We start from the raw sequence: 23498 nt of genomic DNA on the forward strand, positions 1-23498 counted from the left end.
CCTGTGTGTCAGTCTTTCCACTGGGAAAGTACTCAACATACAATCCTGAGCCTGCTATAGATACAAACCTGAACCAACGCTAGTTTCAATAAGATTTGAAGGTGTTTGTTCTATGGCAGGCTCAGGACCTATATCAGTACATGTAACTAGTAGTACTACTACTTCTACTGAAGTTTTCAAAACAGTGTTCTGGGCTTCTGATTGAATCATCTGAGGAAAACAGTCAGATTCAGTAGATTTTGGTAAGTGAGATACTTTTATACTAACCTGAACATTCCAAACACTCTAATGCACTTGCTGCCACCAAATGAATAAAAAAATTAAATAAAATAAAGTAAAATACCATTTGTAACCTGAGGTGTTAATGGTGCTAAAACAGCAAACTTCTCAGGAATTTGCTATATTGATTTACATAGAAAGACAGACCAATGTAATGAAAAATAAAATATTACTGGAGGCCAGACTGCCCATTGTTAGGTTTACATTGACCACAGAATACACCCAAACTGTTGCCTTCTACTAGCAGATCAGAGGATATCCAGCTGATAATCAGGATCAATAAAAGTAGCACAGTGACTTGTGTCAAAGACTAAACTTCTCGCATATGAAGACTAAGCATCCAAGTCACCTGTTCTGAAACAGAATTGATGATAATAGCTGGATTTTCAACACTATTACAACTGTTGCTCTGCAGATACTAGTACAGTTATGGTAACACTTTCCATAACCTCATTTTGAGTCCTTTGCAGCTTTCCAGAATTGTGCCAGCTGATATTTTCCACGTTCCTTTTGTTTCTCAAAACAGCTCGTTATGCTGAGTCACGAGACATGTGGGAAAAAGCACAATTTCCTCTTTTTGGTGCATCTGATGAAGCGGGTCTTTGCCCACGAAAGCTTATGCTCCAAAATATCTGTTAGTCTATAAGATGCCACAAGACTTCTTGTTGTTCTCAATTTCCTCTTTGTAACCACTTCCCAACCTCTATTAACTTGCCCCCAATTGCTGACTGAACCATAGCTAAACTTTGTGTGCTTTCTGGTGCCATTCCTGGCTTATGTATAAATAAAAACCCTCTGTTACTTTAAAAAAAAAAAAAAGGCTGCTTGAAAACACATACTGAGCATACAGGAAAGAAACCTATGTTATGCTCTAACAGGTAAACTTCCTGAAAGTTAAACTAGGGCGTATGCGCAGCTAAAAAAATACTCATCACTAACTGGTTGGTTCCAAGAATCTAAATCAATTCCTTCTCTTTAACTTAAGTAATGTTAAAACTTAACAGTAAGGATATGTTTCAGACAATGTGATTTTTAAGCTTGAAAGTTACAAACTACATGAAAAATGGTCTCTCACCATTTTAACTGTTCTTCAAGCTGTGTTGCTCGTACCCATTCGAGTTAGGTGTGTGCAGGCTGTGTGCATGACTGTCAAAGCTTTACCCCAGCTGCTAGCTGTCAGGTTGGCTGTGGAGCCCCCTGGAATGGCACCACTGAGGAGAGATATGTATGAGCCTGCCGACTCAACTGTTCCTCCTTGCAGACAACTCCAACAGTGGGGAAGGAGGGTGGGTTTCGAATCGATACGAGCAACACATTTTGAAGAACAGCAGTTACAATGGTGAGTAACCGTCTGTCCTCCTTTGAATACTTGCTCATATCTATTCAAGTTAGGTGATTCATAAGCCAAACCTGGGAGATGTCGGAGTCAGAATCAATCAACACGTGGCTGACTAGGAAGGACAGTGGCCCCAAAGGCTGTGTCTCATCTGGATTGCTGCACAATAGCATAGGGTGAAGTAAAAGGACTGTGGACTTCCTGGGGAGGTACATGAACCAGGAAATCAGCTGAAGAGGCCTGAGCTTGCCAAGGGTATCCCATAACAGGCAGCAGGGTAACCTTAGTGGGGTTCTAACATGTTTGCATACAGGACATGATCTAGGAAGAGGTGCTTTGCAATGAAACTGGAAGCCCCTTCATACAATCAGCAACAGCCCTAAAGAGCTGCAAGGTCGTGCAGAAGGGCTTGGTCCATTCAATATAGAAGGCAAGCACCCGCCTCAGAGTGTGTGCAGCTGCTTCCCCCTCAGGGAGCTGAGAGTTTTAGGATAGAAAAACAGGAAGGAAACTGTTCTGTATAGTATAAAAGCCAGAGACCACTTTCAGAAGGAAAGCTGAGTGAGGGCGGAGTTGGACTTGGTCCTTATGGAATACCACGTACAGGGACTCAGACACTCTTCTGGCAGAGGTAATAGCCACTAAGCAGGCCACTTTCCAGGAGAGTAAAAGGAAGGAGCATTTGGCCAAAGGTTTGGGGGAGGGGGAGCACCATAAGCACCAGGTTGAGGTCCCAGGACACAACCAGCTGGCAGTTAGGATGGTCCATTCCCTTGAGAAAGTGCCCCACAAAACCAGCATCCACCCTCCCTCAGATGGAAGGCCCTGATGGCCACGACAGAAGAGGCAACACCCTGCTTCTTCAGCGAAACAAGGTAGTCCAGAACCTGCAGGACAGAGATAAGAGACTGTGCTGACAACACCAACAGGAGAAGTGTGTTCACTTAATGAAATACAAGCACTGCACAGATGGCTTGTGGCTGCTGAGGACCTATCCCACTTGCTCCAAGCTCGCAGCTCAACAGGACGTAACCACAAAACTACCATGCCATGAGGTGAAGGGAGCAGAGGCCTCCACCACCCAGACTGTGGTCCTGTGTGATGAGATCCAGCAGCAGGGCAGATGAATGGGCGGAAGCACCAAGAGCGCCATGAGTGTGGAGTACTAGTTTTGATAGGCCCAAGCCAGGGTTATCAGGATAACATAAGGTCCCTGTGAACCTTGAGGAGCACCTTGTACATGACAGGTGGGTAGCTCAGAGGTTCAAGCATTGGCCTGCTAAACCCAGAGTTGAGAGGGGGCCATTTAGGGATCTGAGGCAAACAGATTTAAAAAAGCATGATGCTTGGTCCTGCCAACTGAGCAGGGGACTGGACTCTATGACCTCTCGAGGTCCCTTCCAGCTCTGCGAGATGTGTATCTCTACATATTTATTTAAAGGTATGGGGAGGGGGGAGAAGGTGCAGAGCAGCCCCAAGTTCCACAGTATCAGGAAAGTGTCCACTAAGGAACCAGAGCTGAGGCCCTGGAGCAGAATTGAGGACACCTGCAGTGCTTTGGGATGCAAAGAGGTCTAGCTGGGGAAAGTCCCACTTTTGGAAGACAAAGCAGAGGACGGCCATGCAAATCAGCTACTTATGAACGAGGAATCAGCAACTGTGGCAGTCTGCCAGCTGGTCCTGGACCCCCAAGAGATTAGACACTTGAAGGCAACTTGAGTGGGCTATGCAGAGATCCCCCAGGCACAGAAATTCCAAACAGAGAGGGGAGGAGCATGCGCCCTCTCCCCCCTCCGGTGATGGGTAGTAGTACCTGGCCCTGCTGTTGTCTGCCAGGACCGCTACACAGTGGCTGCAGAGATGAGACTGGAACGCTAGGCAAGAGAGAGGCAAACAGCCTGAAGTTTACGCACATTGATGTGTGGAGAACTCCTCTGCCAATCACATTACTTGAGTAGCAAGATGTCCCAGATTGGACCCCCAGCCCAAGGCAAACATGTCTGTTACCAGAGCCATGGTAGGCAGGAGGCATGAAAGAAAATGCCTATCAACATGTGTTGAGGATTTCTCTCCGCTGGTGATTAAAACCAATGCATCTTTGGCACTTATCTGATGAGCTTCCCCCACACCCCAAAACAAAGAGGAGTCATGGTGGGTGGGGTCAGCTTGCTGAGAGACTTCAAGAGGTTCAGTGCTTGAAGCCCTGGGACATTTTCATGCCCCAAACCCCAGAGAGAGAACACAGGACAAGAAAGGAAACTTTCTGCCCACACATTGATTACATAACACTAACTAGAAAACATAACTGCCCTGCACTAAGGCTTTTGCCAGCAAAGAAATATCATAAAAATTTGCACTTTGACCTAATATAGGATAATTACTATACCTGCAAAATTCTCTAGTGGATACCTGGTCTTGGACATCTACTCATTAATAACTGGACAAAACTATTGATTTGCCTGGTTTAACTAATGATTCATGACACACTCAAGAAAATGCTCTCTAAGTGAATCTGACATAATCTGACCAAATCACTTAGTTACCCAATTTTCCCCATCCTCCAAAACAACAAAAAACCCTTCTCTGTGAACATTTTACTTATTTTAACTAGCAAAGATGGGGGCAGGGGGAAGAGGAGGAATTACTGCTGCTAGGAACATTATTGTTCTGCTCTGTAATAGACCCCAAAGACATTTTACACATACAAGGAGTAGCCCATTCATCACAAAGAAAAGCTGGAAGTATGTAACACTGACAGAATGTCTGAATTTAAAAAACTGTATTGTTAAAATTTCTGTATCAGATCTAGCTTTGCTTTGCAGAACCACTATGCCACAGAACAAAAATGAAAAGTTACACTATACTCGTAGAACAAACCTAAAATCTCATTTAAAGATTTAAGAATTCCCAACACTGGAAAAAAACTAATTAGGAACAAGTTTGCATTTCTTTTTTAACATCCAAAATAAACTGAATATAGGAGGACAGGAAAATGGTTGGCATGAACTCAAGTTTCTAAATGGCACAGATACTTAGTTAGCTTGCTACAGATATTCGTACATAGTATTGTATAAAGCTTTTCTGTAACTAAGACTAGAAAACATGTACATTTAACCGTAACAAATCGTTTCTGTGTTGTAGCATAAAGCTATTTAAAACAATTTATTCAGTGACAATGTTGGGACACTGAACAGGCATATGCATTTACAAATGAAATTTGTGTGCCAAGTCACACTTAATTCTTTGCTGTGTCTTACTACACATTTAACATTACATTAATGTAGGACTGTTTCAAGTGTTCCTTTCCTCAAATGGAAGTTTAATGGTTTTAAGAACTACTTTTTTCCTACTTTGTGAACAAATACAAAAGAGACAGAGATGTAGAATTTTATTTCTTGAGCATCAACATGACCCTAGCCTGCAGTATTTCACGATACTGGAACGATCTCATACACTAATTGGAGTTAGTTGAATGTGGGTGTCTGACTTATTTTTCATTAACCACACGTTAGATTTACACACAGCATATGTATTCCATGACAGCCTGTAACCTAGACAAGGCATATGATCTACCCACTAACACACATGATCTTAGTATTGTACAATACCACACCACAGTAGAATCAGAAAATGTTACTTTTTAAAGAGGTCTTTGTCCAGCATGACACCATCTGAAGTTGTTTGAAGAGTTAGCCTCAACATATCCATGCACTCTTTCAATCGTGGATCAGATGTACGCAATCCTGTAGATTTGAGTGCCTATTACAATGAAATAAAAGTCAGAATTATTACAAATATTAAAAATGCCTTCATCGTAATAAGATTAAGTTCTCCAGTGCTTAGCCCTCTTCATTCTCCTCTCAATCTACCAAAAATTTCAGCAAATTGTAGGACTCAATACCCATACTAGTGGCATCCAAAGACCTTCAGAATTTTAACTATGTCAATGAATTGATTAGATTGACCATAATGAGAGCAGAGAATCTAAGTGGGTACACAAAATGACTATTTCCAAGAACACAGTATTTATTCTTCACTGACAGGCACAAAGAACTCTAAGGGAATCCTTCCCATAGTAATTAGACTGCACACAACTTGAAAGTCCCACCCTGTTCATAATCCCTCCAGTACATGACTGTAATAAATCTGGAAACGCAAGGAATGCCACATAAAATTGTAGCTAACCTTTTAATAGAGAACTTAAATATTTCTGACTGTTTCTTGTGAAAGCATAAAATGTATTTCAATACCAACTAGCTTTTATACAGTACTTGGGAAGCAGAAAATGTACCAAGATTTCAATCACCAACCTCAATCTTGATTTACATAAGCAAGTAGGTACCCTTGATTTAATCAGTTTTAATTTTGGTACACTTGTAATTTAAGTAATTTTCCTTAACATTGATTGTCACATGTTAGCACAATGTGATACTTCTTTTTACTAACCAAGAGAATTCAGCACATCTACACACATCATGTAAGTAATATAACTTACTGCACGTTTATTCAAATTCTTAATTTTCATGTTTTTTATCATGTTAGAAAGCAATGACTGATGTATTTACTTAGTTTTTTCTTTTAACTCAGGGTCTGTCTCAAGCCGCATTCAAATGGAATTTAGGATTCACTTAAATATGCACAAAGATCACACTTCAAAAATATTTTTGAACAAAACTGTTTCTAGTCTCCATACCTGTTAAAACTTTACTACTAGTAGATTTTCATCTTTTCACCCCTCATTTTTATTGGTAGACTGGAGGAGGAAAACAAACTTTCTTATTTTTCAACTCCCCTCAGTTTCCCAAGCCTAAACAAACTTGTTGAATTGGAAATGGATAAAATGGAAGTGAACAAACAGTAAGGAACAAAATATTTTCTGCACCTGCAGAAAAGGCTACCAGTTATCAAAAGGAAGTTCAAATTACAAGTGAGTTGCATTCCAAAAAGTCATTTTTCTCGAAGAAACAATGTTATAAATGGTGGTTAGGTTCCCAGACTAGCCCACAACAATCTATTTAACCCATAATACAGCTAAAATATTTTCTGCTATTTTTCATTGCTAATACAAAGTAATACTAGTAACTAAATAAAACAAACTAAGTTGATTAAAATAGTTTTTATACAACACTCAATGCTGGCTGGTTCTTGAGGAACAGCAGGTTTACAGAGAAGGAGGAAGTGGTAAGTGGAGATTCTGAAGGGGCTTTTGAACATCCCTTGGCTGCAGAGCTAAACTAACTCTTCTGGGTGCCCAGGGCTATTAGATTTGTGGGGCTCCACGGGTTCCAGGGTGGAACTAAAAGTGAGTGGTTCAGAGTGTAAGAGGGGTTGTGGGTTGAGGCAGGGGATTACATGCAGTGAGGGATAAAGGCTCCCCAAGGTGGGGCTCAAGACGAGGCATTTAAGGTGTCAGAGGGGGCTCTAGGCTGGTTTAGACTGTGGAATGACACGCAGGGCAGGAGGTGGGAGCAGAGGTATGGGAGGGGTCTCAGGGCTAGGGCAAAGGGCACTCACCTGGGGCAGATCCCCTCTGGTTGCATAGGCCTGGAGGAGAGGTGGTTAGGTGGCTCTGTGTGCTGCCCAGCATGCACCACCCTCCAGTTAACATTGTTCCTGATGCCCAGCCAGCAATAACCACGGGGGCTATACCTGCAGGTTAGGAAAGCAGAAGGCTTCCTGGCACTTGCAGTTCCAGCTCTGGGAGGAGGGGAAATGGCAGAGCACAGTCACCATTCCTTCTCCACTAAGTCGGGCTGGACCACAGGGGCTTTAGGAGTTGTAGCACAGGACCCCGGGCTAAAAAGACCCTGCAAAAGAGATCTTTTTGTGCTCCCTCCCCTGCTCCCTCAGCCTGGAGCTCTGGGCTGCAGCCCCTACAGCCCCTTTCTTAATTCAGCCCTGTCCAGTCACACACTCGCACCTGCCCATAGGCTCTGCACTGGCTCCTACAACTCATCACCAACTTGAGCAGTGCCACCACACCCCACCCCAGGGCTCAGCCTGGGGTCCAGCCAGACCCAGCAGCATATCCCTTCCCTTGGTGGGCTCTGCACCCAGTCCCCGCTCACCAAGAAGTGATGAGTGGCGTGACCATGGGCTGGAGGAGATCGGGCAGCCACACAGAAAGAACGGGCAACATAAACCATGTCTTCTCTCCTAGCAGAGGGGAAGGGAAAGACTGCTGGTCTGGGAATGAGGATGGGGGCTTCCAGAGCTGTGCTGAACCCAAGATATCCTTTGCTGAGCCTCTAGCTGGCAGCCAGGGGTGGACTTGGGGCTGGCTGCAGTCTTCCAGCCCTCTCTCATACCAGTCACCACCACCCACCCCCGCGCCTCTTGCCTGCTCACCTGAGGCTGCAGGTGAGCATTTGTAAACTTGAATAGTTGTAACTCAAGGAGTGCCTATACTCCATCTTCAGGTATTTTGCTAGGGACTTACATCAGTTCAGTAGCTTGACTCTCCTTAGAAAAATATCAGCATACTTGCACTGCCTTTTTTTTTTTTTTTAAATATACATTACTTTAGTATCGCAAGTTTTGGACTTAATACTGAGAACCATAATTTCAAAAGTAATTTAATGAGTTAATTTTTAAAAAGAAAAGGAAGTTAAATTTTAAAAATCTGAAGGTTGTGTGCGCCAAATTTTTATTCATTTTGAAACTTACAGTAATGAACTTATGAACTGGAATTTTTTCTTGCCCTTCCGCAATCGTATAGAACAGCAGATCTTCCAAACTAGGCAAGAGACCTTGTTTCATCTTACTAGGGAATAAAAAGAAGATCAAAGAAGAGTTAGTATACATGCATGAGTTACAGTTTATCCACCAAAAAATAAAAAAAATAAAAATAAAAAATAAAAAAAAACAAACAAACAATCTACACCAATTCTGCTACTAAAAAACTTGAGGACATTGGCAGGAAAGTTATTTCAAAACTTAATTCAGCATCTACCAAAAACTGATTATGCTAAAATAGCACGTATCTTCCATTTTTGTTTTTAAACCATAGCTCAGCAGTTCCCAACCTTTTCCAGAAGGGGACCCATTCTGACAATTCAGGAAGACTTGGTGACCCAAGGCAATTTTAAAAAAAAAGGGGAGGGGGGCAGGAGGAAGGGAGGGAAGCAGTGCCATAACTAGCTAATTTTGCATCTGAGGGAAGAATATAAAATTGTGCCCCCTCATGTTTATATTCATAAGAGTTATTTCATAGAAAAGGGGAAATATATTAATAAAACAACATAACCACATTTACTATAGTTAACCAGAGTTGTGGTAGAAAGATGCTCATCCCAAAACCACTCCCCTGACTTAAACCCCACATTCAGAGGCTAGAGGAGTCACACTCAGCGGCTGGGGGGAGGGGGCTAGGGGAGCCACAGGGACCCCTGACCCACACAGCCGGAAGCCTCACCCCCACAGCTGGAAACCAGTCAGGACAGAGCTCTAGCCTGCAAGAACCAGAAGCAGGAATCCCAGCCAGGGCTGGGGACCCTGATCCCCACAGCTGGAAACCAGGTGGGGCAGAGCCCTAGCCACCAGAGCCAGCCATGGGAACCCCGGCTAGGGCTTGACCCCGACCACCGTGGCTAGAAGCCGGCTGGGGCAGAGCCCTGACTGGCAAGTGCCAGCTTTAGGAACCCTGCTGGTGGCTGAGAGGACCCTACCTCCTGCAGAGAGAAATCAAGTGGGGCAGGGAGCAGATCAGCTCTCAAGCTTCCCAACCATGGACTCAGGTCCCGACCTCACCTGAGCTGGGCACTGCTCCTGTGGTATGCAGTTCTCTGCCCCGCAAGAAGTTCAAGAGTTTGCACTGATGGCATTTAAATAAATTCTGTCTATGGCAACAAACCAAGAAATAAAGATATTTATCCTAATGTCACTTTGGGAAACTGCTACGTCTTCCAATCATTTAGTACAAGGCTCTAAAGCACAAGAGTACATGCTGACAAATACACTGCAAAACTTGACTAGATGACCAAGTTAAACCCCAATATCAGGGGAACAAATGGGAGGAAGAGGCACACATTCTGTTTTGTTCACAGGGCTTAATTCCACCTCTGAAATCACAAGCAAGCTCCTCACTGACTTCAGGGGGGAATTACACATGCAGAAGACTAAATATGTCTAGAGACTATGAAGACCTCATTTCCTAACTGTAACTTAGATACTGGTTTTCAGAATGAGAACAAACATGGGTACTGAAGTTTCAAAATCTTCATTCACTTCTTCACCTCATACTTTCTACAAACACACTCATCAAGGCAAATTCTAATTTTCAAATATTTGAACTGAGAGATATGAAAACAAATTAACTGCTATAAAGTTCATAAAACCACAGAAATTAGCACGTTGGATCAGACCAGTTGTCTACCTAACACTCTCGTCTCCTACACCGGCCAGTGCCAGAAGTTACACAGGAATGTGGAAAAATCAATTTCACTATGGAACTTTATGCCTTTGCTTGCCCCCATCTGCTAGTGGCTGGCTCAGACCTGTAAGCACAAGTTTATATACATTAATAAATAAATAAATAGTACCTCCTAGGTACAATACCCTAATATAATTATGGATGTTTCCATTATTCATCTTACACATCTAAGAAGTTTTCTAATCCTAATCAGCTCCTGACAGCAGTTAACTGTTGCAACAGTCGGTTTTTGATATTTTTTGATGAGGAAGTTGAGTTACCACTGGAATAGTTTCAGCTCGGAAAGAATTTCTGTAAATACAGATCTGCAGAATTTTACTCGTCTACATGGCTTATGTGACTGTCTTAGGCCTGTGTTCTGTGAGTCATCTTTGAATACAATTCAGAATTCTTCAGAATCTTGTGAAAGACAGCTTTCACACACACACACACACACACACACACACACACACAGAGGAACTTGTCCAGGTTTTATACATATTTTTTGTTTTCATTTTCAGGCAAGAGTTTGACTTGCATAGATGACAGCGTAGTAAGTATAATATGAAGACTGTTTACAAAAGAATTTTTTTTTTAATAAATACAATGTTTTATCAGTTGTTTTTTGGTCTGTGGCTTTTCAATTTATTCAATGTACACTTATTCTTGCGCTGAGTGTGTGTAAATAGAAGAGCCAAATTTACCTTCCCTAAATAACTCCTTTGCACATCTCTTTACCCTCTCTAAAGCGGTACTTCTGATGTCTCACCCTCAACGCAATGCTGCAGGATCACTTCTGAAAAAGTAGTAGCAGCACAATAAAATGTATTTCCCTCCCAGCTCCACCCCAAATTATATGATGAATATTAAAAAACTAAATCAATAGTCTTCTTTTGAAAATTCACAATAGCATGTCAGGAATTTCAGGTTTCAAGTCAGTTTTTTTTTTTTTTATACACCCTACTGGCACTAACAGTTTACAGATGTTTTACCTGACAGACCTACATCTCTGTACTATTAAGAACAATGTTACAATGGGCTCCAGATCATTTTCCTTAATCCCCAGTAGGCTGTCCTGTATGTGCTTCAGTTTTCTTTTAGAATTAGCATCAACTTAAAAATTAATGCTCTTTGGTACTTAAAAATTTAGAGACTCTCAGTAGTAATGCTCTGCTATCATATACTAAATAAAGATTGCATACCATCCCTTTCTGTGGATGCTAGTTGTCTTTGTTTTAAAATTTAGCTGTTAAAATAATAAATGCATACCTTTGTAAACAATCTTCATATTATACTTACTACTCTGTCCTCTATGCAAGTAAAATTCTTGCCTGGAAACAAAAACAAAAAATATGTATAAAACCTGGACAAATTCCTGTGTGCGTGTGAAAGCCGTCTTTCACAAGATTTTGAAGAATTCTGAATTATATTCCATGACGACTCACAGAACACAGGCCTAAGACAGTCACATAAGCCACGTAGACCAGTAAAATTCTGCAGATCTGTATTTATAGAAATTCTTTCATAGCTGAAACTATTCCAGTGGTAACTCAACTTCCTCATCTAAAAAATCAATAACCGACATAGTTTAATCCTATCCTTAACTATAAACTTCATATTATATTTTCATTCCTACCGTTAAAACCAGCAGAAAAATTTGACTTCCCATTTCTCCAATTTAAAATACTGTACTTATTTATGCACTAAGAACAGATAAGGACTTATAAACTAATAGAACTGTTACTGTTTCTTTTCAGTTCAGAAAATTATCTGTACAATAGACAACATGCAGCATTTACAGACAGGCTGGCAACTCAAGCAAGATAAATACGTGCAACTACACCAGAAAAGTTACAGAATTTTCTGCAAAGTCCTCCATGCCAAATTTTGCATATTTATAAACTGCATTCACTTAGCATCTAAAAACACTATTTCTAGACTTCAAAATATTATACACTGTTTATAGAAATGTAGAATTACAACATAAGCACAAAAGTATCTAATTTTATTTCATATATTATAGGAGTTACAATACTATATACCTTTTAAGTCTATTGATTTTTGACCCTTTTTATGGAGTTCAATTAAGTTCCCTATGGACTTCCTGCATTGTATAGAATTGCTCTGAACACACACAAAAAAATGATTTCTGAAAATCTGAAATTCAGAGTTGAATGTTTGCTGTCACTTAGGCAATACCTACACTTGCAAAAATTTTAGTGTTAAAAAAAGGAACTGAAACCCAAGAATCTACTCTCCTGCAAGTTTCATAGGACTGAACCAGTCCTATTAATATCAAAGCAGTTTTATGGCCTTAAATATTTAATTATTAGACAGTAAGTTTGTTACTCCAACCCTTCACAACATTTATACTTGTATTTTCTTAAATAACTGTATGCATTTCACAACCAAGGACTGAAAAAAACTCCTATCTTATTTCACATCAGCTGCTGTTAAATCAAGCTGACTGACCCAATATTTAACAATAAATTTGCACCAGCTGCCAAAGCAAATGAAGCTACTATTCTATGCTAACAGCTTTGTCAAATGAACTACCTTTCAATAAAGTTTCAGTTAAAACTGCAAAATAAGCTTTTCCCATCTCTCACATCCATACTGTCAGTTCAAAACATTTGCTTAACCTAAGAGCTGTGTTTTAGCACCGTAAAACACTTAACAAAAAAGTATTATTCAGCACATGCTGCATAAAGCTAAGTACTGAAGTGAAAAGGACATGCTATTGCCATAGTTAGCTTAAAGTGGAAATTCCAATTTATCCCCTGCTTTGAGGTTTGCACCATATTCTGAAAAAACACAGAAGCATAAGAGTACATTAATTTTATGCAAGAAATAGTAAATTAGACTGTACAAATACCATTCTACTCTACGGAGTGGAGTAAGGAAGACTGCCCTCACATTGCCACTTACCATAAAGGCTCTAGGACCATAGCGTCCAACATGCTGGCCACATGTGGCTATTGGGATGGTTGAGTACGGCTAGTTGGCTTGATCAGTAAATATATCTTCAGAATAAAGTGGCTAGTTCACTACAGCACTAGCTACTATATTGGCTGCTGTTTCAGAACTAGTTGGACACCACGGTCCTATAACACAGGAATCACATGAACAAGGAACCAGTCACCAATAGCTCAACTTTGCCTCAGTGTTCTCCTCTGCCCCAGCACAGAACCAGCCTATAGAACTGCAGGACTCTACACAAGAGTCAGTTTCATACAAAATTAATAGATTAGTTACCAGGGTTTTTTTTTTCCAAACGTGGTGTTGATTTTTTCCCCTACAGGGTGTGTCTACACTACAATTAGACAACCATAGCTGACTGGTCTCACCTGAAACAGGCTCACGCTAATTAGGCTCTTTAACTGTGCTGAATACCTTTGGGCTTGGGCTGCAGCCTGAATTTTAAACAGCCTCCAATCTGAGTCCTACGGCCTATACTCCAGTCCAAACCCAAACATCTATACAGGAAATAAACAGCCTATGGCCCAAGCTGAAGTCAGCTGAAACAAGCTAACCAGAGCTTTTAACTGCAGTGTAGATAAATCCACAGGCACCTATCCACTAGGAAACAGACTGTTACCATGATTCTCTTCATAGTGGCAAGTTTTTTATCAGTAGAAGACAAACAAACAATGTTTAGAGACAGGACAAAACTTCCTTATGAAGAGACTGGTACTGTTTACATTAGAGGGAAAGTTGATAGGAGGTGGCATGTTAAGGCTTCTGAAATAAGAAATTTGTATGAATTGATCACTTTTATTCATCTTTGCATAACTCAAAAATATTGCCTTAAATATTGAGTCTGTTCTGGTATGGCTATGATCTGAAGAAGTGGGTCTGTCCCATGAAAGCTCATCACCTAATAAATTATTTTGTTAATTACTGGACGGCTTTTTTGTTTTGATGGTATACAGATTAGCACAGCTATCTCTGTTACAAAAATTACATGGTCACAGCAACTAAAAGGTGACATATCTTCCATTCAGCATATAGTGAGCCTGTGAAACCTTTGGCATCTACAATATCATGAGGCTAAGAGCATAGTAGGACTCACAAGAAAACTAAATATGTACATTCAGAGAAATGGAGTACTAAAAATATCTCTCTCTCTCACACACACAGTTTTTGAAGGGTTCAAAAGTTGCTTGAGAGCATGAGCCAAAACGCCTCCATATCCAACTAAGTGAACCTTCAACATTGGCTAGTGTTGAATTCTGGATCAAATGAACCACCAGTCCTGTGTGGCACTTTCTACATAAGCTGGGATTAGACTTGAAAAAAAAATCAACTAGGTAAAGATACATGGTATTATCAGTCCATCCCACCCTTTAAAACTACCCTCATCCCCAGTATGACAGCCTTCAAAATTATAAAAGCATCATAATAAAATAGTTACTTAGACTGTCAATTAATATTTCAAAATCATGAACAAGTGTCTTGAGTCAGGGCTATTGTGATCCACCTATAACTTCAAGTCAGCTCTGCTCACAGATATTGGTATTTTTAAAATAAAAACTAACTAGATAATTTACACATAATATGGCTGTGACCCTGAGCCAGCAATGGTTGGGCAACCAGCAAGCTACATGACCCAAAACCAACTTTTAAAAAAGACTTAAGAACATAAGAATGGCCATACTGGGTCAGACCAAAGGTCCATCCAGCCCAGCATCCCATCTGCCGACAGTGGCCAATGCCAGGTGCCCCAGAGAAGGAGAACAGAAGACAATGATCAAGTGATTTATCTCCTGCCATCCATCTCCTGCCCTTGTTCAGAAGGCCAGGGCACCATACTTTATCCCTGGCTAATAGCCATTTATGGACCTAACCTGCAAAAATTTATCAAGCTCTTTTTTAAACCCTAATAGAGTCCTGGCCTTCACAGCCTCCTCGGGCAAGGAGTTCCACAGGTTGACTGTGCGCTGTGTGAAGAAAAATTTCCTTTTATTAGTTTTGAACCTACTACCCATCAATTTCATTTGGTGTCCCCTAGGTCTTGTATTATGGGAAAAGGTAAATAGTTTTTCTATATTCACTTTCTCCACACCATTCATGATTTTATATACCTCTATCATATCGCCCCTCAATCGCCTCTTTTCCAAACTGAAAAGGCCCAGTCTCTCTAGCCTCTCCCCATATGGGACCCGTTCCAAACCCCTAATCATCTTAATCGCCCTTTTCTGAACCTTTTCTAATGCCAATATATCTTTTTTGAGGTGAGGAGACCACATCTGCACGCAGTACTCAAGATGTGGGCGTACCATAGTTTTATATAGGGGAAGTATGATATCTTTTGTCTTATTATTGATCCCTTTTTTAATAATTCCTAACATCCTATTTGCCTTACTAACTGCCGCTGCACACTGCGTGGATGTCTTCAGAGAACTATCCACTATAACTCCAAGATCCCTTTCCTGTTCTGTCATAGCTAAATTTGACCCCATCATGTAGTACATGTAATTTGGGTTATTTTTTCCAACATGCATTACCTTACACTTACCTACATTAAATTTCATTTGCCATTTTGCTGCCCAATCACTCAGTTTGCTGAGATCTTTTTGTAGTTCTTCACAATCCCTTTTGGTTTTGACTGTCCTGAACAACTTGGTGTCATCTGCAAACATTGCCACCTCACTGCTTACCTCATTTTCTAGATCGTTGATGAACAAGTTGAACAGGATCGGTCCCAGGACTGACCCCTGGGGAACACCACTAGTTACCCTCCTCCATTGTGAAAATTTACCATTTATTCCCACCCTTTGTTTTCTGTCTTTTAACCAATTCCCGATCCATGAAAGGATCTTTCCTCCTATCCCATGACCACCTAATTTACATAAAAGCCTTTGGTGTGGGACCGTGTCAAAGGCTTTCTGGAAATCTAGGTATATTATGTCCACTGGGTGCCCCTTGTCCGCATGTTTATTAACCCCTTCAAAGAATTCTAATAGATTAGTTAGACACGACTTCCCTCTGCAGAAACCATGCTGACTTTTGCCCAACAATTCGTGCTCTTCTACATGCCTTGCAATTTTATTCTTTACTAGTGTTTCTACTAATTTGCCTGGTACTGATGTTAAACTTATTGGTCTATAATTGCGAGGGTCTCCTCTACAGCCTTTTTTAAATATTGGCGTTATATTGGCCGTCTTCCAGTCATTTGGTACCAAAGTGGATTTAAAGGATAGGTTACAAACCACTGTTGTTAACTCCGCAATTTCACATTTGAGTTCTTTCAGAACCCTTGGGTGAATGCCGTCTGGTCCTGGAGACTTGTTACTATTCACCTTATCAATTAACTCCAAGACCTCCTCTAATGTCACTTCAATCTGAGTGAGTTCCTCAGATTTGTCACCTAAAAAGGCTGGCTCAGATTTAGGAACCTCTGTAACATCCTCAGCCGTGAAGGCTGAAGCAAAGAAATCATTTAATCGCTCCGCAATGGCACTGTCTTCCTTGATCGCTCCTTTTATATCTTTATCGTCCAAGGGCCCCACTGCTTTTTTAGCGGGCTTCCTGCTTCTAATGTATTTAAAAAACATTTTACTATCGTTTTTTGAATTTTTGGCTAGCTGTTCCTCAAAATCTTTTTTGGCTTTTCTTATTACATTATGACACTTAATTTGGGAGTGTTTATGTTCCTTTCTATTTTCCTCACTAGGATTTGACTTCCACTTTTTAAAAGCTGCCCTTTTCTCTCTCACTGCCTTTTTAACATGGCTGTTTAGCCATGGTGGTTCTTTGTTAGGTCTCTTACTGTGTTTTTTTATTTGGGGTATACATTTAAGTTGGGCCTCTAGTATGGTGTCTTTAAACAGTTTCCATGCAGCTTCCAGGGATTTTAGTTTAATTACTCTACCTTTTAGTTTCTGTTTAACTAGCTTCCTCATTTTAGTGTAATTCCCCTTTTTGAAATTAAATGTCAGAGTGTTTGACCGCTGCGGTGTTCTTCCCAACACAGGAATATTAAAAGTTATTATATTGTGGTCACTATTTCCAAGCGGTCCAGTAACAGTTACCTCTTGGACCAGATCCTGTGTTCCAGTCAAGACTAGATCGAGAATTGACTCTCCCCTTGTGCGTTCCTGTACTAGCTGCTCCAAGAAGCAGTCATTTAAGGCATCAAGAAATTTAATCTCTGAATCCCGTCCTGAGGTGACATGCACCCAATCAATATGGGGATAATTGAAATCTCCTATTATTACTGTGTTTTTTATTTTGATAGCCTCTCTAATCTCCCTTAACATTTCAGCATCACTATCGCTGTCCTGGTTAGGTGGTCGGTAATATATTCCTAATGCCATATTCATATTAGAGGAATGAATTGTTATCCATAATGATTCTATGGAACATTTTGATTCCTTTAGGATTTTTGCTTCATTTGATTCTATATTATCCTTCACATATAGTACCACTCCACCACCCGCACGACCTGTTCTGTCTTTCCGATATAATTTATATCCCGGTATGATAGTGTCCCACTGATTGTCCTCATTCCACCATGTTTCTGAGATGCCTATTATGTCAACTTCCTCCTTTGATATGAGGTACTCCAGTTCACCCATCTTATTAGACAGACTCCTAGCATTTGTGTAAAAGCACGTTAAAAAACTACCACTATTTATATGTCCGCCTTTCACAGACGTGTTGGATTTTTTTATATGCGATTGTTTCACATCTGATCTTGCCCATATATTATTTCCCACGTTCCCTGTCTGACTAACTTCTAGGGAATCCCTATCTATGGAGCCTCGTGTAAGAGTAACAAACTTACTGTCTAATAATTAAATATTTAAGGCCATAAAACTGCTTTGATATTAATAGGACTGGTTCAGTCCTATGAAACTTGCAGGAGAGTAGATTCTTGGGTTTCAGTTCCTTTTTTTAACACTAAAATTTTTGCAAGTGTAGGTATTGCCTAAGTGACAGCAAACATTCAACTCTGAATTTCAGATTTTCAGAAATCATTTTTTTGTGTGTGTTCAGAGCAATTCTATACAATGCAGGAAGTCCATAGGGAACTTAATTGAACTCCATAAAAAGGGTCAAAAATCAATAGACTTAAAAGGTATATAGTATTGTAACTCCTATAATATATGAAATAAAATTAGATACTTTTGTGCTTATGTTGTAATTCTACATTTCTATAAACAGTGTATAATATTTTGAAGTCTAGAAATAGTGTTTTTAGATGCTAAGTGAATGCAGTTTATAAATATGCAAAATTTGGCATGGAGGACTTTGCAGAAAATTCTGTAACTTTTCTGGTGTAGTTGCACGTATTTATCTTGCTTGAGTTGCCAGCCTGTCTGTAAATGCTGCATGTTGTCTATTGTACAGATAATTTTCTGAACTGAAAAGAAACAGTAACAGTTCTATTAGTTTATAAGTCCTTATCTGTTCTTAGTGCATAAATAAGTACAGTATTTTAAATTGGAGAAATGGGAAGTCAAATTTTTCACATCAGCTGCTGTTAAATCAAGCTGACTGACCCAATATTTAACAAAAGTTTTTACATACAGGAAATTAAATCTCTAGACTTTCAACTGCAAAAACACGACGACTATAAAACAGTATAATGTTTTCTTGAGTCTTTGGACAACTCCAGTGACACCGATGCAGCTCACAGCATTGTGCAAATTTTGAACAGCTGACCAAATAACTAGATTTCCGCTACTGCCCAAAAGGAACATAAAGTGACCTGTCAATTTTATGCTACTACATTTCCAATTTATGAGCACCACTAAAAGCAGACTCTGGAGCCAGTAAAACAGTTCCATACTGGATCGGATCAGTGATCCATTTAGTTCACTATCCAGCCTCCTACAGCAGCCAGTGCTGTTAGTTTTTAAAGACTATTAGAAGAAACCTGCATTTTCTTTTTATCCAAGTTGGCACCTAATGCCTTCCTGAGCCCCCAAGCTATTCACCTCAGTTAGTGAGCAGCACTAACTGCTGTGCTGTATGAAAAAAATGCACCTCTTTATGTTTTTAATTTGTCGTCTTTAGTTTCACTGACTATCCCCTTGTTCTTATTTTATGAGGAAGAAAGAGGAGAAGTTCACTCTCTTTTCAACAGCAGGCAGGTAAATAAAGAGGCTGGAGGGATCCACAGAGTAGCAGGACCTCAACCCACAACCTCAGAGGAACAAAGGCAACACACGGGAGAGGCAGAGAGTATACACTTGTTTGCATTATCTACACAAAAGTCTTTCCTATACTGCATTGTACATAGAACCACCTATGTATACTGTCCCTAAAACATTAAATATATTTGGGCTCAACAAACTTTTACAATAGAGTGAAACCAATTTTTCTCATTCTTAGACTTCCACAGAAAATTTTAGAGCAAAGTTTGGTGTGCTTGGGACATTTGTAGAATAGAACAATCTTCTGAAATTATGTATTAACTAATTCTCAACTGGAAGGATCCAGCACTGAGCAGTTTGGTTGAAAAGAAGCATTTTGGAACAGGTTATTCAGCTGGAAAAGGAATATTTGGTACCTGGTTATTTATTTATAAGCCAGTTTGAATTTGCCTGGCGTTTTGGTCATTCTAAGAAACTACTCTCTGTACATTAAAGCACTAACACTTGCAATCAGGTATCTTTAGGCTATCAGGTAAAACCATACCTCAAATGAAGCAATCAGAATAATTTTTAAGACGTGGCATGTGATTTTTTTTTTTATCCATGTGTGATCAATCAGTATTTTTAAGTAATATCAAAGTGATTAGAGATTTATTATTTTACTATTTTCACTTGTGTGTTGATACAGGCAAAGTCTGCAAGATAATATAACTACTTTGGAATTAACAAATGGATAGGAATTCGCATTGGGGAGCGAGGATGCTGCCCTTTCTGTGTGTGTAACCAAACAACATATGTTTCCCTCACTGAAATACTATCTTGACATTAAAGTTCAATAATTCTACAAAATACACTTAGAACCATAAAGGAAATTAAAGTTACGCTATTAGTTTATATTTAAGATAATTTATGAAACTATAGCCAAGCAGCAAATGTTGCAAATAAAATATACGGTGAATAAATATTGTGTTTATGTGAATTATGAGTATTTATAACACACATTTCATATGCCCAACACGGGGGATGACCTGCCCTCACAAAAGCCAAAGATCAGAGAGAAAGAAAGAAGCAGGGCACAAAGCTCTGAAGGGCAAAAGAGGAAAGCAGGGAGGGAGATAGCTTATTCTCTCTTCTAAACCTTTGAAGAGGTAGCACTTCACATTTACAAGACCAATAGCAGATACAGGTTGCCATGAAAGATGGAGTCTTTCAGACAGATGTTTTAGCATGTTTTCCTTTCCCAGCAGTCAAGAGCATTTGTGAGATGCCCAAATTTTTAAACAAATGTGTTGTTCCCTAAACTTTAATAAAAGAATTCCTATTCCTATGTTTTGCACCCTTTTCTAGCCAATAAATCTGGCCCAATGAATGATAAATTTTAGTCTCTCAAACATTAAAATGAGCTTAGAATCATAGAACACTAGAACTGGAACGGACCTCAAGGTCAGAGTCCAGTTTCCCGCCCTCTTGGCAGGACCAAACACCACCTAGAGTCATAGACCATCCCCGATAGCTGTCTGTCTAACCTGCTCTTGAATATCACCAGCAATAAGCTTTTCATTGCTCTCTGTCACCACTTCCCTACCCTCATGCAATCTTGAGACAAATATGTAAATTAGGATCAATCCACCTAGCTAGTCCCACAGGCACATTCCATGGGAATCAGTATAAACAAGTGTGCAGTAGACCCCCAACATAAGTGACATTTTGCATGCACCTCTTGGGGAAATCAGAAAACTGATGAGGGCAGCAGTCCTGGTCAGTTTCCCAGCTCTCCCTGCTTGCAGAGCAGGAAAACTGACCAGCAGCTACTGCCCTCATCAGTTTCCCTGCTCCTGTCAGTGGCACAGCTGAGAACCAGCCACAGGACAGGAGCCAGGACACTGATCAGCCCAGCAGCTCTGGTCAGTTTCCCTACTGCAAGTGGCATTAACCCAAAATAAGTGCAATTCTAGTGTGGGTATCTCAGGTGTCCACTGTAATGCACACTCATTAATTCCCCCCCTCTAATTATAGGTTGAAGATCACAGAATCTAATGGTTAGCAGGTACAAATCACCACATGTAGCTATGTAACTGAGAATACCATTATAAGATTGCTAATACATGACTGAACAGCACTGAAGTAACCTTTAATAATTACTACAAGTATAAAATGTTACCTGTAGTGTTTTTCCCCCCATACAAAACACCATTTTAACAAAAGAGTGCAAGCATTTATGGTCGTACCTGAAATGTATGTATTTCCTGATCACCAGCATCATAGTTATTTTTACGGAACATTATCCTAGCATCTTCCAGGAGTCAATATGTTCAAGATTATCACTGATCTCTCGTTTACAGAAGCAACTATTTCTCCCAGCTACATATTCATAATTTGACACTGCTCCTTACTTCCCATTTGGATTACAGCAGATAAAGGCCCCAAAATATCATGCTCATATTCTGCTAAAATCTGCAGATCCAAAGCATTAAAAAAAAAGGTTTTTAAAAATTAAATGCATTCAGCACAGATATTCACAAAGCAAAACCTGTACCAGAACTATTTTGAGATTTTTTTTTACTTGACGATGCACACCTCACCATTTCTTTTAGCCTATATGCAGCACCTATCTGCTTTTGCCCTTGAGGGAGAAAGAGAAACACCCACAATGAGTCCATACACAGGATACAGTAAAAGTATGGAAGTGAATTTGGGCCTCTGCGACGTGCCCGTCTCGCTGCGGAAGGAGATCACTGAAAAAGGCCCAGCAGAGGTGGAGAAGGGACTCAGAAGAGTGGAATTTCCCTGCTTCCGAAAAGCTCGCCCTGTCCCTCACTGCAGCTACACGCGTGCCCTGTCCGGCGAGGGGACCATGGCGGACTCCTGGCCCCGCCACGAGCGGTCCCGATGAGCCGCTGCTCTGGCTGAACGTACACCCCCAAAGCGCCCGCCCAGTGGGGGGCTCGCTCAGCCCAACCCCCAGACCCCGATCGCCCGAGCCCGGGCCCTGCTGCAGGAGCGTGGAAGGAGGTCCCATCCACACAGCGCAGGCACCGCCCGCCGCCAGCGGCATCGCACCGCGTGGCGCGCCCCGCCCGAGCCGCCGGCCTCCAGCCGCCGCCGCCGCCCTCGAGACTCACTTGTCCCCCGCGCCGCCGGCCGGCTCCTGGCCGCTGTTGTGGTTGTTGTTGTTGCCGCTGTCGGCGGGCGGCGCCCTGGCGGACACCGACGGCCCCTTGCCCGGCTCCTGCAGGGCCCCCTCCGAGCGGGTGCAGACGCTGCGGGCGGGGAGCGGCGGCAGCCCCAGGCGGGGAGAGGGGAGCGAGCCGGCGCCCCCAGCGAACGGGGCGAGCGACCGCCTGAGCGCGGAGCCTCCGCCCGCCGCGGGCTGGCTGAGCCGCAGCAACTCCCTGAACAGCGCAGAGCTCCAGATCCGCATCCTCCCGCGCCGCTCGCCTCCGCCGAGTGCCGCGCGCCACCCGACGCGCCGGCCAGCCAGTTCGGCGGAGTCTTCGCGCCCCGCCCCGCGCCTGCCCTGTTGGATACGGCCGCTTCGCTGTCAGGCGCCGCGCCAGGCCATTGGTCGCGGGAGACGCCACTCGCCATCCGCCCCGCCCCCTCCCAGAAACCAGACTCGAAGCTGTGGCGCACTTGGCGTCTGAGGCAGTTGCTGAAGTCAACGGCAGTGCCGGGGCGCAGGGCGGGGCGGAGAAAAGAAAACGAGGCGTGGCGGGAGCATGTGGCGCCAGGCGGGGGACGGGGGTGGGGGAGCTGGGCTGCAGCCTGAGGCGAGAGGCTTTGGGCCCCAAGCCCGTGCGTGCAGGTCGCCACGTAGGAGCGAGCGTCGCCGTCTCGCCCCCTCCTGGGCGCCCCGGCACGAGCCGCTCTGGGGAGGGGCCGGCGGCTCCCCGGGCACTGCCTGCGAAAGCAGCCGCGGGTGAAAGTGGGCGCCTCGTGGCGGCAGCAGTGCGCATCGATCGCCCTTTACAAACTCCGGCTGGAGCTGCCCCTCGTGGGCACCTTCCTGACGGCCCAGAGCTGGCGCGAGAGGCTCGGAGCTACAGCCAGTTTCCGGGGCCAGAACGTCAGCAGCCCATCCAGCTGCGCCCTGCCCCGCTCCACGCAGAAGCTCGGCCTAGGGACGCTTGCAGGAAGACGGGGAGAATAGTGTCCCGCAGAAACCCCAAAGGGCCAGTGCTAAACATGGACACTCGGCTTCATCTTAGCCGAGGCCAAGCGAGAAGCTTCGATGCTAGAAGGAGACGAGTTATGTAATGTCACATGGACGTTACCATGGGCACCAACGACCGTCATGAACGATCAACTGTACTGCCCCCTAATGGAGCAGACAAAATAGTTGGCCAATCGATTGACCTTTATTACAGAC

At 42.2% G+C, this 23498-nt stretch overlaps 1 protein-coding gene across 2 annotated transcripts in view; it reads right to left on the minus strand.

The window, feature by feature from the left end:
* Window positions 1–22610, minus strand: part of GLS (glutaminase) — a 114366-nt gene extending 91756 nt beyond the window's left edge. For both annotated transcript variants that reach the window (XM_075002007.1, XM_075002008.1), the window contains exons 1-3: window positions 22252–22610; window positions 8282–8378; window positions 5253–5374 (exon numbers count right to left, since the gene is read on the minus strand). In XM_075002007.1, the coding sequence (XP_074858108.1) occupies window positions 5253–5374; window positions 8282–8378; window positions 22252–22550 (518 nt within the window). In that variant the 5' untranslated portion in view covers window positions 22551–22610. The remainder of the gene's footprint in view (window positions 1–5252; window positions 5375–8281; window positions 8379–22251) is intronic.
* Between the last annotated feature and the right edge of the window lie 888 nt (window positions 22611–23498).

The sequence above is a fragment of the Carettochelys insculpta genome, chromosome 8 (genome assembly GCF_033958435.1).
Source record: "Carettochelys insculpta isolate YL-2023 chromosome 8, ASM3395843v1, whole genome shotgun sequence".
In the NCBI taxonomy this organism is placed as follows: domain Eukaryota; kingdom Metazoa; phylum Chordata; order Testudines; family Carettochelyidae; genus Carettochelys; species Carettochelys insculpta.